At 34.6% G+C, this 16,684-nt stretch overlaps 1 protein-coding gene across 3 annotated transcripts; it reads left to right on the forward strand.

Annotated features, from left to right (window-relative positions):
• The first annotated feature begins 409 nt into the window (after positions 1–409).
• Positions 410–10,595, forward strand: LOC111412254 (ubiquitin carboxyl-terminal hydrolase 8-like). Of its 3 annotated transcripts, XM_023043105.1 has the most exons (13): positions 410–695; positions 770–1,021; positions 2,050–2,179; positions 3,872–3,931; positions 4,010–4,099; positions 4,880–5,236; positions 5,422–5,562; positions 5,644–5,814; positions 5,933–6,190; positions 6,548–6,696; positions 7,174–7,707; positions 7,917–8,187; positions 10,011–10,595. In XM_023043105.1, exons 1-13 carry the CDS (start codon positions 427–429, stop codon positions 10,134–10,136), a joined length of 2,808 nt encoding a protein of 935 aa, XP_022898873.1. In that variant the 5' UTR covers positions 410–426; the 3' UTR covers positions 10,137–10,595. The 3 variants fall into 3 exon arrangements, with proteins under 3 accessions (XP_022898873.1, XP_022898890.1, XP_022898882.1); XM_023043122.1 differs by lacking the exons at positions 410–695; positions 2,050–2,179 and having other exon boundaries at positions 891–1,021; XM_023043114.1 differs by lacking the exons at positions 410–695; positions 770–1,021; positions 2,050–2,179 and adding an exon at positions 3,651–3,680.
• Positions 10,596–16,684: the final 6,089 nt, after the last annotated feature.

Here is a 16,684-nt window from a genome sequence, read left to right on the forward strand (position 1 = left end):
CTCTTGTGAGAAATAGCTGTTGAAAAAAGGGAAGATATTGAAGGGTAAAATAATTTTCAACTCGCACCACATCCATAAAGGAAATAATGAATAAATTAATTAATGATTGTGGTGTTTCTAAAAATTATTTAACGTTAAAAATATATATTTAAAAGTATGTTTAATTAAGTATTTTTACTTAGGGTCATTTAAGTAAATAAAAAATATTAATTAAAATTTTGTTGCAACAAGTAAATGTTGTATTGGTAATATTATTACCCTAATACAAATACTTTCATAATATATTTAATTATAATTGTTTGACAATTTAAAAAGGCAAAGTATTAATGTTTTATTTGCTCCACAAAATGGAAAAACACACTTTTTACGATTTATTATTAATTTAAAACAGTAATTAGCTTTCATTCACAACTTTTCTTTGTACAGATGAACCGTGGCCTCAACCTGAAACGACACACCATAGCCAAATTCTTGACTTTTCCCCTCCGTTTTCCCTTTAACGAATCTATTCGTTTTTTATCTTCCTTCCTTCGACATTTACTTTTCAAATCCATCCGTTTCATGGACTCTCTACTCTTTCCCTCTGCATCCGAAGAAACCGAAGACGTTTTTACCCTCTTCGATCACTCCTTCTCGCCCCTCCAGCAACCATCTTTGTCCAATTCCACTGAACCCCTCTTCTTAGTCTCCTTCAGGTTAACTTTTTAACATTTTTACCCTAAAAATTAATTGGGGGTATTTGTTGATTTTTTTATTTTGGCTTGTGTAGGTGGTGGAAGGAGGCTAGAGAGGCTGTGTGCAGTGGTGGCGACGGCGTTTTGTATAATGGGACGGCACAATTGACAGGTGCTGGCGAGGATGAGGAAAAGAAGGCGGGTATGGCGGTGGGGCGTTGGGATTCGAAGATTCTGGTGAGTATGAAGAGAGAAGGGGAAGCAAAGATTAGTGAAGAAGAAAGGGTTTCAAGCGAGGGGGATTTTGCATTGGTGTCGGAGTGGATGTTTTTGACAGCTCTTAAATGGTGAGCGCCAGTTTTCATTCAAATTAGTTTATTTTTCAGAATCATTTTCTGAGTGTGCTTGTGTAATTATGTAGTGATTGGTTATTTCTTATACATGTATTTTGTGTTAGTTTAGTAGTTGGAAAAAAAATAATTGATTAGTTGATGAAGTTATAATCTGTATATCTGACCAGCACTTGTAGTTATACTTAGTTTTTTAGGGTTGCATTGAACTTCTCTTGCATGCAATTGATGGAAGAGTAGAAATGACCCAAGTTTGGTTCCATTGTTAAATGTTAAATCTGAAGTTGTCTTCTGTTGAGTTTATCTGTTAAGCTCTTGATGATTAAGTGCTTGTCAATTGTCGTCTGTGGCTCTAAAAACAAGAACCAAGTTTGAGCAATTCATATGCATGCCTGAACAACCAAAACTCAACTTCACAATTTGGGTAGGAATATCTACAATCTTATTGCTATAGACTTTAGGAAACTGAAAAAAAATAATAATAATAATAAATAAAATAAAATAAATATTTTATTAAACCGTTTGAATGAATACTATGAAGAAGCTCCTTTTTAGCATGAGTATTGAAATTTTGTTGTTGACTGTAAGATAAGCAAGGAGTTATTAGGGAGGATATATTTATTTTATTTTCTGTTTCTGTTTTGCTAAGATACTTCTGCTAAACTTATGAATTTTGTTTTGATAAATTAAATCATTGGTCGGCGCTGAATCTGCTGGAAATGAAGTTCAAACTGGAAGTATTACTTTCGCAGCTATGATTTTCTTCAAAATTGACTCTATTTCTGTAGGTATTGTTGCCTACGAAGTCATGCCTCCCCTGCCATATTTTAACTATATTACATAAATTTGAAATATGAAGATTGCTGGCCATAGTTCCATTCCACCTTTGGTTATGTTCCTCATAAAGTCAGTGCCATTTCCTAAGTCAGTCATTAGACAACGGAACATGGTTCCTTTGCAGTTGTCGATGCTGCATTTGAGGAGCCCATGACCTGATATTTGATTTACTTTGCTCTTCCTTGTAGGCATAATGACTTGACGGGTGTGGAAAGTTTTTTACCTGATGAAGATAGCACGCACGACCTGTTCTCTTTACAGATCAGACTTTTATGTGTATTGGAAACAAATTCATTGGTTATAAAGATTAGCCAAAAGGTTCATTACGAATTGATGCCCTTTTTCATAAACTATTCTAAATATTAGCTACGGTGTGGATCTTGTTGATTCGTTGATTATGGATGCTGTCACGAAGAGTTGGTAAAAGTAACTCTTTTGTAAAGCAACCAATGCTTGAATTAAATTTTCTAAGCTAATGATTTTTTGAAATTCTGAATTTCAAACTACAAGATTTACAAAATTCAGAAATCAGATTTCTAGTAAGATAGCCCAATAGGAAAGAGAAGTTACTAAATTTTGAATACGTGCACAAACAATTCAATTAGATATCCAGTGCTTTCCATTCTGTTAATGGAAGTAGATATGGCTTGAAGAGTAAAACTTGTATATATTTATCTTTGGTTGTAGCTGAGGTAAAAAGTGAAAAGTTGGTCAGGGTTGGGCCCTGAACTTCCTTAATTATAATAAAGATAGACTTAACTAGTGATAGTTGCTGACTTTCTGTTATGTATGTAACTTACACAGAATGCACATGGTATTCTTATATATGTGACATATCTAGTGAACTAACCTCCTTTACCGGGAAAAAATTGTTTACTTATATTGTTTATGTACTCGTTTAATGTTTAATCTGCAAATTCTTCCTTGCATTGGAGGGGGCATCTGTAATAGTTTTATTGTATCTCAGTCATTAGGGAAGGATACAACAGCTCCCTTTTGGTCACTGAGAAGGCAAAATACAGTTTCAATGCTCAAAAAGTTGGTAGTGTAAAAAGAAACAAGAAAAAAAATAGTTCATTTAGCCTAGTCTTTAGTTTTTACTTTTATTTTGTTGATTTTAGCACAGCTAGATAAGACGTCTATTATAATAACAAAGTAAAAAAACCTCTATGGTATTAAAAAAAAAAAAACAAAAAATGGTTTTACATTTTTATTCGGCAGAATGCCACTTATTCATATATTCATATAACATCCAGATAATAAGCTACTTGCTAGAGTAATATGATTCACTGGCACGGACACGTGTGTCCAACACTCGATTTTTTCAAAAAAAAAAAAAAAAAAAAAAAACACTACACAACATGTTGATTAAATAGTGTAAACATTCTTCATTTATATAGCATGACTTTAATTTTATACTTATTATTATTTTTTCTTCTTGTATTGTATTATTATTATTTTTTTGTTGAAATACGAGGACTTATTTGATATATTTTAATAACTTTGAGTTTAAATAAATATTACTTCCTCTGTCCCATAAAGATACGCTTGCTTTTTATTTTCATTTGTCCCAAATTATATCCCATTTTCCTTGTTGAGAGTATGGTTAATTTCTTAATTTTCTAATATGTCCCTACTTAATGTGCCTTGTTATTTATAAATATGAACTACCTTTATTTAATATAGGGGTATATTAAGTAAAATTTATAGTTCCAACTATAACCATTTTTTTTTTTGTTTGTTTGTGTGAAATGGAAGCAAGCATATCTTTGCAGGACGGAGGGAGTACTATATATTATTAATTTGAGAAATGACTATGGTAAGGTGTTCGAGAAGTATCGGTATCCAACACGGTATGATACGTGTCGAATTCAGACATGTTATCCTAATTAATGTGTTAATGCAAAACAAATAAGTGTCTATACGGTTAAATAGTTGGGTTAAGATGATTGTTGGCTTTTTAGAGTTTCTTTTATCAATGATCTGACAATCTCTGTATGTGTTTCGAAGGACAATCAATTTGGAGCTTTCAACACGGCCTACAATATATTTTGTAATGAGCCTCGCTCGGTGAGCTAGTAATTCATTACTAAATGTTTTATCATGGATGCCTTTCCTTGAAGGTTGACCATTCTTAATATTTGACAGTTGCGAATCTGGGACTTCTCAGAGCAGACAAACCAGTTATTCACGAACAAAAGGAAGTTATTTAGGGATTCAGGCCTACTGGATGAAGAGGTAATTAAATATGTTTCTGATTGTCGAATATTTATGTTTGTCTGATCAAAGATTGTTCAGGATATGTGAGGAAATTTGAAACCCTTGATAAATATAAAGCTTGCCAAATCTATCTGATTTGATTAAAATAAATGTCTCATTTGAGTCAAAATTAAAGTAGGATTGTAACCAAAAATTATGCAGAAGGAAAAAGAATGGTTTTATGACTATGAATTATGTATCTTGAACTGTTGAACATTTGCAGTAGAGCAGAAATGGTGTCTGATAAGCATCTATCTGCTTGAAAAATAATGCTTGCTAAGTACAATCTGTTTTCCATTTTTTCGTAGTGGCTACATTTGCCTCATTTTTTCTCTCGTACTTAATGATTTCATACACGATTACACCTCAGCGTTTTTCTGCCTTTGTAATTGACCTGTGATTTTTCTGTATGTGATGTTTCATTATATTCGGACTTTGGGACTTATGTGTTGCTAGCAAGTATTCATGGTTATGACCTAGGTCATCTGACTCTTGATGCACTTTTGGTTTCAGCAAATAAATTATTATTGATGTACTGGTTTAGTCTTGCTAACACCGCCACAATCGCGCACTCTTCTTAGGTTGAAATACCTTTATGATAGATGTCTGCAGTCAATGTTCTCATTTTGATTAAGTAATAACTTTTGGCACATGATGCCCTTTCAATTTTTAAGCTTTGAATTTGGATGTATTTTGCCTTGCCTTGTTTAAATTATCTAATTGCCCTTATGTTCTTGTTTTGGCATTTTTTGTATGCAGATTATTTTGGAGTTGCAAGTCTATGGCTTCTCTTATTCTATCAAGACTAGAGAAAAGGGAAAAGAGGATATGATGGCAGAACAGTCCATGAGTGATGTGCCCTCGTTCAGTGGTTCAATTAATATGAATGGGGGTGTGGACAAATTGAATTTATATTCTAGAGATGAGCAATCTTCAGCACTTGGTAGAGGCTATGGCAGAATTCCGCCTTTGGGTTTGACTGGATTGTATAATCTTGGAAACACTTGTTTTATGAACAGTGCTATTCAATGCTTAGTGCATACTCCCAAGCTTGTCGATTATTTCCTTGGAGACTTCAGAAAAGATCTAAACTTTGAAAATTCACTGGGCACGCATGTATGTATATCACCGTGCTATCCCTTTCCTATAATTTCTTACGCTTCTTTCTGTTTAAATTCAGACAATGAAGAGTATTTAACTACCTGGCGTCTCCCCCCCTCTCCATTACCTCCCCATCCAAAATAAATAAAATAAATGAAAGCAAGCTCTCTCTCTTTCTAACTAACTAACATTTTGGCCAGGGTAAGCTTGCTATAGCATTTGGAGACTTGTCAAGAAAGTTATGGGCTCCAAGAACTACACCAGTGTCTCCAACGATGTTCAAGTCGACTCTTGCTAGTTTTGCTCCTCAATTTAGTGGTTATAACCAACACGATTCCCAAGTTAGTACAGAATTTACATCTGAGTGTTTGCAGCATGAAAATAATTTGCATGTATTCAGAATATGCAATTTTTTAATGCAGGAATTACTTGCTTTCTTGTTGGATGGACTCCATGAAGATCTAAACCGTGTGAAGCACAAACCTTATGCAGAACTGACGGATGAAGATGATCGTCCAGATGTAGTAGTAGCAGATGAATACTGGAGAAACCATATATCTCGCAATGATTCCATCATAGTTGATTTATGTCAAGTATTATTTCTTATGTGAACTTTATGTTACAATATGACGCTAGACCTTCAACTTACTTATTTACCATATGGGGTTGGTATATTAATTGTCTCTCTAACATGCATCTTTTCAAATGTAGGGTCAATATCGATCATCATTGGCTTGTCCTGTTTGCAAGAAACTGTCCATAACGTTTGATCCATTTATGTACTTGTCATTACCTCTCCCTTCCACAACATTGCGGAAGATGACTTTGACAGTTGTGAGCACCGAAGGGCCTACATTACCATATCCTATCACTGTAAGTGTCGCAAATAATGGGTCACTTGAGGATCTAGTTCAGGCCTTGGGTACGGCTTGTTTATTGAGAGAGGATGAAATGCTATTAATTGCTGAGGTATGTATCTTAGCAAACTCATTGCAGGAACAAGATGCTTAATTGGGACCTTGACTATTCCTTCCTATACGTTGTGCTAGATGAGTTTCGTAAAGATGTTCTTTTAAGTAGCATGTTACACATGGGAAGTATTTGGTGTATCCAGATGCATTTATTTACTAATCAAATATGACCATTATATTTATTTTATCCTACAGTACAAACAATGTGCACACTGAATAATATTTGATCCTTTTGGACTCTTGATTGTGTTGCATTCAGTTCAAACAAATTCATACATGTAGAACTATCTAAATGTGCATGCTTGAGCTTAAAGACATTATTACTTCATCTCTGAACTGAAGAGGTTGTTTGCAGATATTTAATCATTCCATCATTCGCATACTGGACGATCCTCATGATTCAGTGGACTTAATTAGAGATAATGATCGACTTGTTGCTTATAGATTGGCTAAGGCTACTGATGGAACTCCTTTGGTAGAATTTATGCATCAACCCAAGGAGAAGTAAGTTTGATTGACTCTTGTGGTACTCTAAATTTTAAGGGCAACCAATTTGTTAAAACATATTTTATAGTTATTTTCACAGTATTTTTATGTATACTGTATAGTTTCCTCTTTATCATTGAGGTTTCACGGATGTGTTCTGTACCAGAATTAATAACCTGAACACTAAACTTGAATGACGGAGGACATTAACTAATGTAATATGATTATCTATTTAACAGTGTTCAACACATTATTGCCTAATATAATTAGTGGTTGTAGCTTGAGACGACGACGTCAGATTTGATAATTAACTGAATTAGTTGATGTTGATCTAGTGTGAATGAACGGGGAGGCAAAGATCTTTTTTGGATTGGCAGTGAACTTGAAGACCATTTATGTCACATCTTCTTGATAAAATTAATTTACATTTCTCTTGAAGGTTGTCTAGGATCTTCTTACTTTATATCCTATTCTGATTATTTTACATTTGGTCAGGTTATATATTCATGCATTTCCTTCTTTTGAGAAGTTTGGCATTCCTCTTCTGGCTAGGATGACTGATTTTTCTAAAGGTTCCGAGATATATAAACAGTTCTTGAAGTTAATTGATCCCTTCTTAATGCAAGCCGATGACTCCTCGATTGACTCTGATATTACGCAAAACATTGCCCACGAGGATGAAGAAATGGAGGATTTAGTTTTGGATAGTGATGCAAACTTGGATAGTGAGTCAGCGAATGACTTGGATTCAATCAGCGATTTCGAGTTCTATTTGGATAGTGGGAACTTTTTAGCAAGTCGCATAAAAATACAAATGGATGAGCCGGTGCCGATATCAAAGTCTAACAGGCTCATAAAAGTGCTCGTAACTTGGCCAAAGAAAATGATTGAAGACTATGATACTTCTATTCTTAGCTTGTTACGAGATGTTTGTGAGCCAACATTGAAGAAGCCTCAAGAGTCCGTGTCTTTGTATAAATGTGTTGATGCCTTCTTGAAGGAGGAGCCTCTTGGACCGGAGGACATGTGGTGAGTACCCATGATTTTGCTATTGGATATGACTAGCGCAATACTTTTATTGTGTTTTAATTTTTCACTCAATTGTAGCAATGCGTATTGGTATATTGTTCGCTTTGTGAATGATTGGACTTAGTATCCATTCAAGATCTTCTTTTGTCATGGATACAATCATTCATCCTGATTGTTGTATATGCCCATGTTGCATAATATTGTTTTAGGTATTGTCCTCACTGTAAGGATCACAGGCAAGCCAGTAAAAAGCTGGATCTTTGGAGACTGCCGGAGATTCTGGTCATTCATTTAAAGAGGTTTTCATACAACCAATATTTCAAAAACAAGCTGGAAACTTTTGTTGACTTCCCTATTGATGATTTTGATCTATCAAGTTACACATTTGACAAGAACAAGTTCTATCATCATTATGCATTGTATGCTGTTAGTAACCACTATGGTGGCATGGGTGGTGGCCATTATACTGCATTTGTCCAGGTTAGTGGTAATTCTTGTTAAAGCAACTACATGTTACTGGCTTAATTGAATCATTGTTGCGGACCAAATAGCTTTCAGAATTCTGTTTATTTCGAATTAAAATTATAAATGAAAGCAAGCAGATTATGCTTATTAAGGGTATAATTATAGATTAGTGTTATATTGTCTAAAAATTGATGGCACTAGTTTGAGGTATTGGGGCAGTTAGCAGTTGTAGGTGAGAAAGTAAATATAAATTTGACATCCAGCAATGTTTATTTAAGTGGTGAGATCATCCACTATTTGATGAATTATACTTTGCTTTTTTGGACCTTTGTGTTCAAGGTCAGTTCTGCATTCTTTTAGTTACGATTTGTGAGGCTGAGGGGTTTACCGATTAGTTGTTTTCTGTTAGCAATGTAGTTCTCGATACCCTTGGCAAGTTGATATCCAAGTTGACAACTTTTAAGAATAAAGCTACTTTGACAGAATGATTTACCAAAAAGCTTGACATATTTATACGTGGCAATAAATAGTTAGATGAAAAACTTGATTGTGCTTTAAACTGTCCAATGATGAAATGCCACGTGGCATTATATATCAAACTTAATGTCTATCTTAATGTTAGTGTAGCATGATTGATTAAATAAATGGCTGAAGGGAGTTGGGAAGTAGAGCTTATTTTCACCATTGCACTATTTTCTGCTCTCAATTTTATTTTCTCCTGTTCCTTTTTATTCTTGCATAATTTTTACAGTTGCTTTTTTTTATTCTTGTATATTTCCTACAGTTGCTGCCAGGCACCGTATCTGCGACGTATGTTTAGTTTTAGGTCTGACAAAGGTGCAGCAATTTAAGAAAATAGTGTTTTAACTCCTACATAGTTTGTATATAAACTTCATGTTTTATATTTGCACCAACAAAGATAAGAATTATATAAATAAAAAAGTTAAGCCTGGCAATGGTTGCCCAGGTGCCCAGGTATGTGCAGCTAACAAGTGTGGTTAATGTGCATAAGAGTACAATGTTTCTGCAAAAGTCTTGATGCCACTGATTGCGTAATGAAATAATCTCCTGGTTTGGCAGATTTAACTTGGCTTTTCTTACTGGTGTGTGAGTGCCCACTTTGCTTCTTGCTGAGTGGGCTGTTTTGCTAATTCAACTCATTAACTAAAAAGAACATTTTTTAATTGTTTTTAATTAGAAAGACGTGTTCGTTTTAATATTGGATGATTCTGTGTTAATGGGATCTGAAGATGAAGACTCAACATGGAGTGTAAACTCCCGTGAAGCAGTTGAGAGATTAATTTTGATATCTCATATTTATATCTAATTGTACACATGGGGTTACACCCCTCACACATGGAGGGGGGTCCGTGCATAATTTATTGTATGTGGGTCCCCTTTCGTGTGTTGGGGGATGTAAACCCGTGTGTACACCATTATGTACGTGTATCATCACCCAATAAAAATTGCTGATTGTGTAGAGATCTGGAAGGATTTTTTTGGCTGAAATTACATGGTCTTAATTCTCACCAGGGTTTACCCATGAAGACCGTAGAATAGCTGAATAAGAATATGCAGCCTCATAATATCATAGTGAATGTTGCCAAAAAAATGAAGAAATTTAGCATCTGGAAGAACTTGTGTTTGGTTGTCGCTTCATCTTTGTAATTTTGCGGGTATACCTCAATTTCACTTAAAAGTGCAAACACACCATATCAGATGAGCAATAATTCGTACTCTTGTTACAACTGATGAATATTATTGTGAAGAAAGGAAAATAAGGTTAGATGGTTTGATATATGTTATGGTTTGATGTATGTTCCTTTTTACTGTTGCAGCTTGGGAATAATAGGTGGTATGAGTTTGACGACAACAACGTGTTTCCTGTTGACTGGGAAAAGATAAAGACATCAGCTGCTTATGTTCTTTTTTACAGGAGAATCTCATTAAATGACATTGAATAGAACTGCAAATGGAAAGCTGGAGGTGTTGAATTTACTTTCTTTCGAGGCTTCTTTTCTGGGTCTTGGTCCATCGCTTGGGAGAATAAATTTTGAAAGTAAAAAGAAAACGGCCTTTCATGTCACCAGAGTCTCGTAGTACAATGGCAAATCAACTTGAGAAACGGGTTTTAGTGTTTCCATTCTACTTGGCTCAGGGTAAACCCGTTGTTACAAAACATTATGAATGTGTATAAACATACTTTACAAAATTGTGTACAGAATTCTGAGGTAGATATACAGGTGGAATGAGATGCTTTTTAGATCAAGTGGTTAAAGATGGAGGAAGATGTAAGGTTTTGTCATTCAACTTGTTTGTTTACTGATGTTGTTTGTTGTTGATATAACTGGACATTCTTTTTATTCTTTCTGTTGAGAAACTGGAACTGTTTTAGCATAATTGTGCACCTGGAAATTTGATTATTTCGTTTCAATTTAGTAGAGGATTACATCCCAAATGGATGAAGCCAGATTTATGCAGAGTTGTTGAGAGAACTGATTATATTTGATTTTCTTTAGCAATTTTTAATTAGAAATTGCGTGAAGATGAAATTAACCCTTGTAAAGTATGGAGTAATGTTGCAATCGAAAAGTGTGAGAACGGTCACATTACAGAATTATTAGGAACTTTCGCTAATTGTCATTAATATCTAAAGAACAGTGCTTGATGGCCAGGGCCCAAGTGGCTGTGGCCAAGTATCTTTACCCATCTGCCCTTCCCTCTCGGAAGCAGGGGTTTCGATTTTGTTTGTCCTGTCCCGGAATTCTATCGCTTCTTACCAAACAGATCTGCCTTTGAAAGAGGTGATCTGCACCAAACCAAGGCCAATGAGGAACCATAAAGACATATCCTCTCACTAAACAAACCTTTCTGAGCAGCTTTCCCTCAATCAAGTATCTTTACCCATGTTAAAAAACTTGTATGGTTGGCAGTTTGCTGGAAATTTAATAAATCTCAAGTAGGATTTTATGGAGATAATATTAAGTAATGTTATTTATAATTAATGATAATAGTAGTCATTTTATGTGCAGCTTATTATTTTATCTAATATTATTACTTTAAATAGAAAGTTAATGTCTCAAATAACAAGTTGACAACATATGTTTATTATGAACAACATTATTTTATTGGATAAATCATAAATCTTTTGACATGATTTCGATTTGCCAATTGACATTACTCGTACCAAGTCATCCTAATGGAACCGACACGTGTCGTGCGCCAATAGTAGATGCCTGTTAAGTGCTGGATTCGGATCCATTTGGCTCCCAAATTTGTGTAATCAATAATTTGTCAACTTTTTACGATAAAGATGTGTTCGTTCCTATTAATTAAGGTATTTTTGGATGAAAAAGTTGATTGTGTTTTAAACTGATAAATGATATAGTGACATATAGTATTGTGCAACCCATTCTGTAAAATTTGATGTAAATGTAACAATATCCTTTTTTAAAACAGGAAATTTATAGTGTATTTACCAATGTAATTTGATCTCTGAGATAGGGAATCGAGCCCTAGTTAAGCAAAAAAAAAAAAAAAAAAAAAATTGTCCAAAAATTCGTTGACTCGTCAATTTTATGAAAATCGTTTACCTGTTTTCGATTTTATCTATTTAAGGAATAGAACAAATAACCTTAACCTTGCATTTTAGTTTGACGGTCAATCGTTCCTAATGGTGGAAACTATCTAAATATTTGTTAGATGTCATACTTCATTATTTTGAACTTTGCTTTTCATCACGGACTGCTGAATAAAAATTTGAAGCGAAACATATTTTTATTAGAACCAAATGATGAATTTAACAAATATGCATTTATCGATGTTCTTGTAATAAAACATTGCACACACGATTATGAACATTCTCCTTTAGAATGTAGAGTTTGTTACTCCTCATACATAAAGCTCCCAAAAAAAGCCACGTGGAGGCACTACATGTAGACATCTGCCACTCTATCAAGTCAAAATAAAGAAAAGACAAGATTTGCTCTATAGCAAGGCGCTATCTGCATTTGTGGTTATCTTGCCGAGGCACATCCTCTTAAAAGCCAAACCTCTCCACATCCGTAGCACTCCCTCTTAAAGACGTGGTGCTTGCTGTCTTTAAAGCAATTTCGATGAGTATCTTTAGGAATGATTAATATAACGTTTGTATTAATGAGTGTCAGACATGTCAGCCTAATAGTGTAGGGCGATTTACCTCTTGTCAATGTAATTAACATATGACAAAGTGATGTGAGACTTTGGTTAATTAGATGGAGGCACGTGGTTCTGATCCAACAGTAACCACGTCGGCCTAAATTTTATAAATAATAACTCTTGTAACATTGTTAAGGATTGAAAAACATAAATACAAACTTTATATGCTCAATATCACACTTAACATCTTCTCTTCCTCCTCAATACCAATTTGTTTGAAGTAAGAGTTGATTGTGATTGTTTGCATTCATCATTGATTGTCGGTACCCGAACATTTTCATCTTGTGTCATAGGGCATCTCCCACATCCATTGCCTCGACAATCCTCAGATCGAATCTCCTATCCAAACATGTTGGAATTTGTCCGCACGGACGAGAGTGGGCCCGACAACTGTTGGCACATTTTTTGAGATCAACATATTGGTTCTTTTTTAATTAAACTCAATGTTATTCGTTAATGCTCTCCATCATCTCAAATCTTCTTCAAAACCTTTTAAGTTAAAATATTTCGTCAATTCTATCCATATTTAAAGGTAAGGTGCATTCGAACTAAGTCTACTTGAGCTTTTAAATAAATAAAATTCCTCCGTACTTGCTGTCATAATTCCTCTAAGAAAACTATAATACTAGCCCCACGCTTGAATCTTGGCTCCGTCTCTGGATTTCATCTCTCATTTGGTACAATATTACTATTTAAAAACACGAACTTTCCATATAAGAAACTCACAACCAAAAACGGACATTAATACTTATGAGATTAGACAAAAGACGCAAGAAGACGCAAGATAGAATTGATCGGAAATCTCAAAAGGAAAACTTGAAGCAGAGTTTGAGGAAAATGGGAAGAACAAAGAGGAAATTCTGTGAGAATTTGAATTCTAATCAATTGCAAAGGAAAACTATTGCCTTTTATAGGTAGAAGCACTCCATCTCAGCCGTTGGATGTTCGTTTAGATTATCTAGCCGTTCGTTGGAAATTAAATCTGAGCAACTGACCACGTCTGCCATTTTGCTTTCAAAGGCCCAGATCAAAGCATCTATTTCACGCACTCTAACGCGTCTAAAAAACGAAAGACACACCCACCACAACTATCATTATGCATTAAATGCGATAATGGTTGCGTGTGTGGGAACTCGAACCGCTGCAACCGTCTTTTCTAGGAAGTGCAGAAGACATCTAATTATTTCAGCACAATTATTAAGAACGCCTCGTGCTCATCAACGCTGAACTGGTAGACTTCTTCATTGCCTACAATTTCGCCCAAATTGACGAAATATACCACCTCTGCTTCAACATTTATAGCTTCGGCATGACTAGACTTGCGTAATGACCACCTCTGTCAAATGAACATCAGCTCCGTCAGGGTACCTTGACAAATGACCTTGGTAAGTGCTTCGAATTATTCAACATATACGATTTTCTAACTCTAATTTTCATATAAATATTTGCAATTAGACTTGGGGGACTATAACGTGCGCTAGAAAAATAAAAAATAATCACCCCTACAAATTTTTTCCAACATTACACAAAAGTCCATGTATTACATAAATGATCATATATAAACTTGATGGACTATTGTTACTTCTCATATATAAAACTCCCAACGAAAGCCACGTGGAAGCGCGACATGCAGACATCTGGCAGTCAACCAAGTCAAAATAAAGAAAAGGCAAGAGCTATTTTAACAACAGAGGTGCCATCTCTATCTATGGTTATCTTGCCGATGCACTTCCTCCTAAAAGCTAAACCTCTTCACTTTCAAAGCTCTTCCTCTTAAAGTCGAGGTGCTTGATGTCCTTAAAGCAAGTCTGATGAGTATCTTTAGGAATGATTGATGTAAATGAGTGTCAAATATGTTATGAAACCTAAGAGTATAGGGCAACTGACTTCTTATTAATGTAATTAATGTATAACAGAGTGGTGAGAGCCTTTGGTTAATTAGATGGAGCCATGTGGTACAAATCCAACGGTGACCACGTCGGCCTGAATGCTATAAATAACGACTCTTTTAACATTGATTGTAAAGGATTGAAAAACATATATACAAATTTTATATGCTCAATATCATATTAACCTCTTCTCTTCCTTACTCGATACAAATTTGTTTGAGTTTAGATTACTCCTACTTTGAAGGAGTTGCTTGTGATTGTTTGTTTGTTTGCATTCATCATTGATCGTATTATCAGTGTCCGAACATTTTCTTCTTGCGTCATAGGGCATCTCTCACACACATTGCCGTCACAATTCTCCAATCGAATCTCTGATCCAAATGTGCCCGAATTTGTCAGCGTGGACGCAAGTGGGCCCGACGTCTGTTGGTACATTTTTTGATATCAACAGAGTTTATTTAACTTGGTACAAGAATTCTGAACATATATAAGTTGTCGAGTTTATTTCCTTGTTGAGTCGTCATTATGTATTGCTAAGTTGTTAATTTCAGCCACAAAGAAGGGTTGTGCACAAAAGTCCATAACTCATACTAAGCTATCATTTGATGTACATAACCTAGAATAAAAACCTCAAATTAAAAATCAAATATGTTCGAAAGCCCAACACACCATAACGATTCTCATTGTGAAAAATACACGTCGTAATTAAATCTACAATTAATATATTTCAAATCAAAGTAAGAACTTAATATAATACCTTATCGTCTAGTAGTGTTTCTCATAATCGTGAAATGGGTCAACTACCGAATTTCATAGAAGTGCTCCAACCCTTTTCTATATATGAAACAATGATGTCTACCCTTAAAGTCAACGTTTAAACTTCCTATTGAAATTCCTGGATAACAACAATACTAACTCAAGTGTTGGAATATAATCAACCATTTCCCTTCTCGTGATCAAGCTTCTCAATGCATCTTGCTTTGTAAAGTTTTTAGATTGGTTATATTTCTCTGAGTTGGTCGGAGGTTGGATCAAATAGAAGAGCTAACAGCCAAATATGCGCAAAAACAGGGGATTGCACAAGGATTTGTTGAAAGTGTTGTAACTTGTGAAAGTTTTAACTTTCAAAATAAACGATTAGTTTTAATTTTCAGTTTTCTTCGTCTTTATTTCAGTTTTTAAAATAAAATTAAAACCAATAAGTTTAGAGTAACTATATATTAAGTGGATTAACGTTTCACTATTGTGGGGTTGATTTTTTTTTCCTATAAAAGGATCGCTTTTCACAAGAAAAAACAACTCGAAAGAATATTCTTTGTACATTTTTTACTATTTTGACAACTCGATGAGAAATTTGTTCTTTATCTTCATATGGTCATGTCCATAAAAAGAGAATAGACTTTGAACCATGTAGTGCAGAGAGTACCACACGAATGGGAGACAATATGACTTTAGGACAGCGTACTTGACTTGATCCTTAAGGCTTGCATTTTTTACTTTTCTCTTTTTATATTTATATTATCGTTGAATTATATTTATTAATGTTATGTTTATTATGATAAATATCTACACACAAATCAATAATTTTCCCCAGCAATCTGAAGTCATGTTTGGTTGGTTCGTGTGTAATCTTCCAGAGGTAAAGTAATTTACCATATTTTGATAATTAATTTTGCGTGAGGCCTAACCTTCTGTTATTTCGAAGACAACTTGGGTGCCTACTGGACAGAGATGCAAGTGGCAAGGTCGTGCAGTACTGCAGTTACATTGACTGAAAATTTTACCAGAAAAGAGGCTATATTAGGAACCCAAGTTGTCTTCGAAATAACAGAATGTTAGACTGTCCTCATAGCTTCAATCCAGAATTTTGTATTTCTGCAAATTGAAAGACAGTTGCAGACTTGCAGTAGTCGCATAATACAAAAAAACAGTTTCTTATCCTGCTCGAATTAAATGATTAGATTAACCAATCAAGATGCCTCGTAGAATCCTCCCAAATGATAGATTTGCAGATGTATGCACTTAGCTAGAAGTTGAAAAGCCAGGAACTGATTAACAATACCAAATGTATGTTCTTGAAATTCATGGATCCATAGCCAAAAAATCCTGGTTTTGACAGTTGAGCTTTCTCAAGCAAATGTATTTAGATGTTCTGCTCTTCAAAACACTATTTCTACCTGGTTCAGTTTTAGTGTAAGATAACATTTCCATTGCAATGTGGATTCTGAGAATCTGATTTATGAACTAGTTTTCATTAAATTGTTTAATATTGTTTTAGTTCAAGTGCCCAGAATTGTTTATCAAGTCATATTTCTTTATACCGAGAAGTCTCAAATAGGCTTTGTGCTTTCAGAGATAATGTTTAGAAACACCAAAATATATTATGCATGCAGTGATGAGAAAGATAATCTTGCAATTCACATGTA

Source organism: Olea europaea, chromosome 2 (assembly GCF_002742605.1).
Source record: "Olea europaea var. sylvestris chromosome 2, O_europaea_v1, whole genome shotgun sequence".
NCBI lineage: Eukaryota > Viridiplantae > Streptophyta > Magnoliopsida > Lamiales > Oleaceae > Olea > Olea europaea.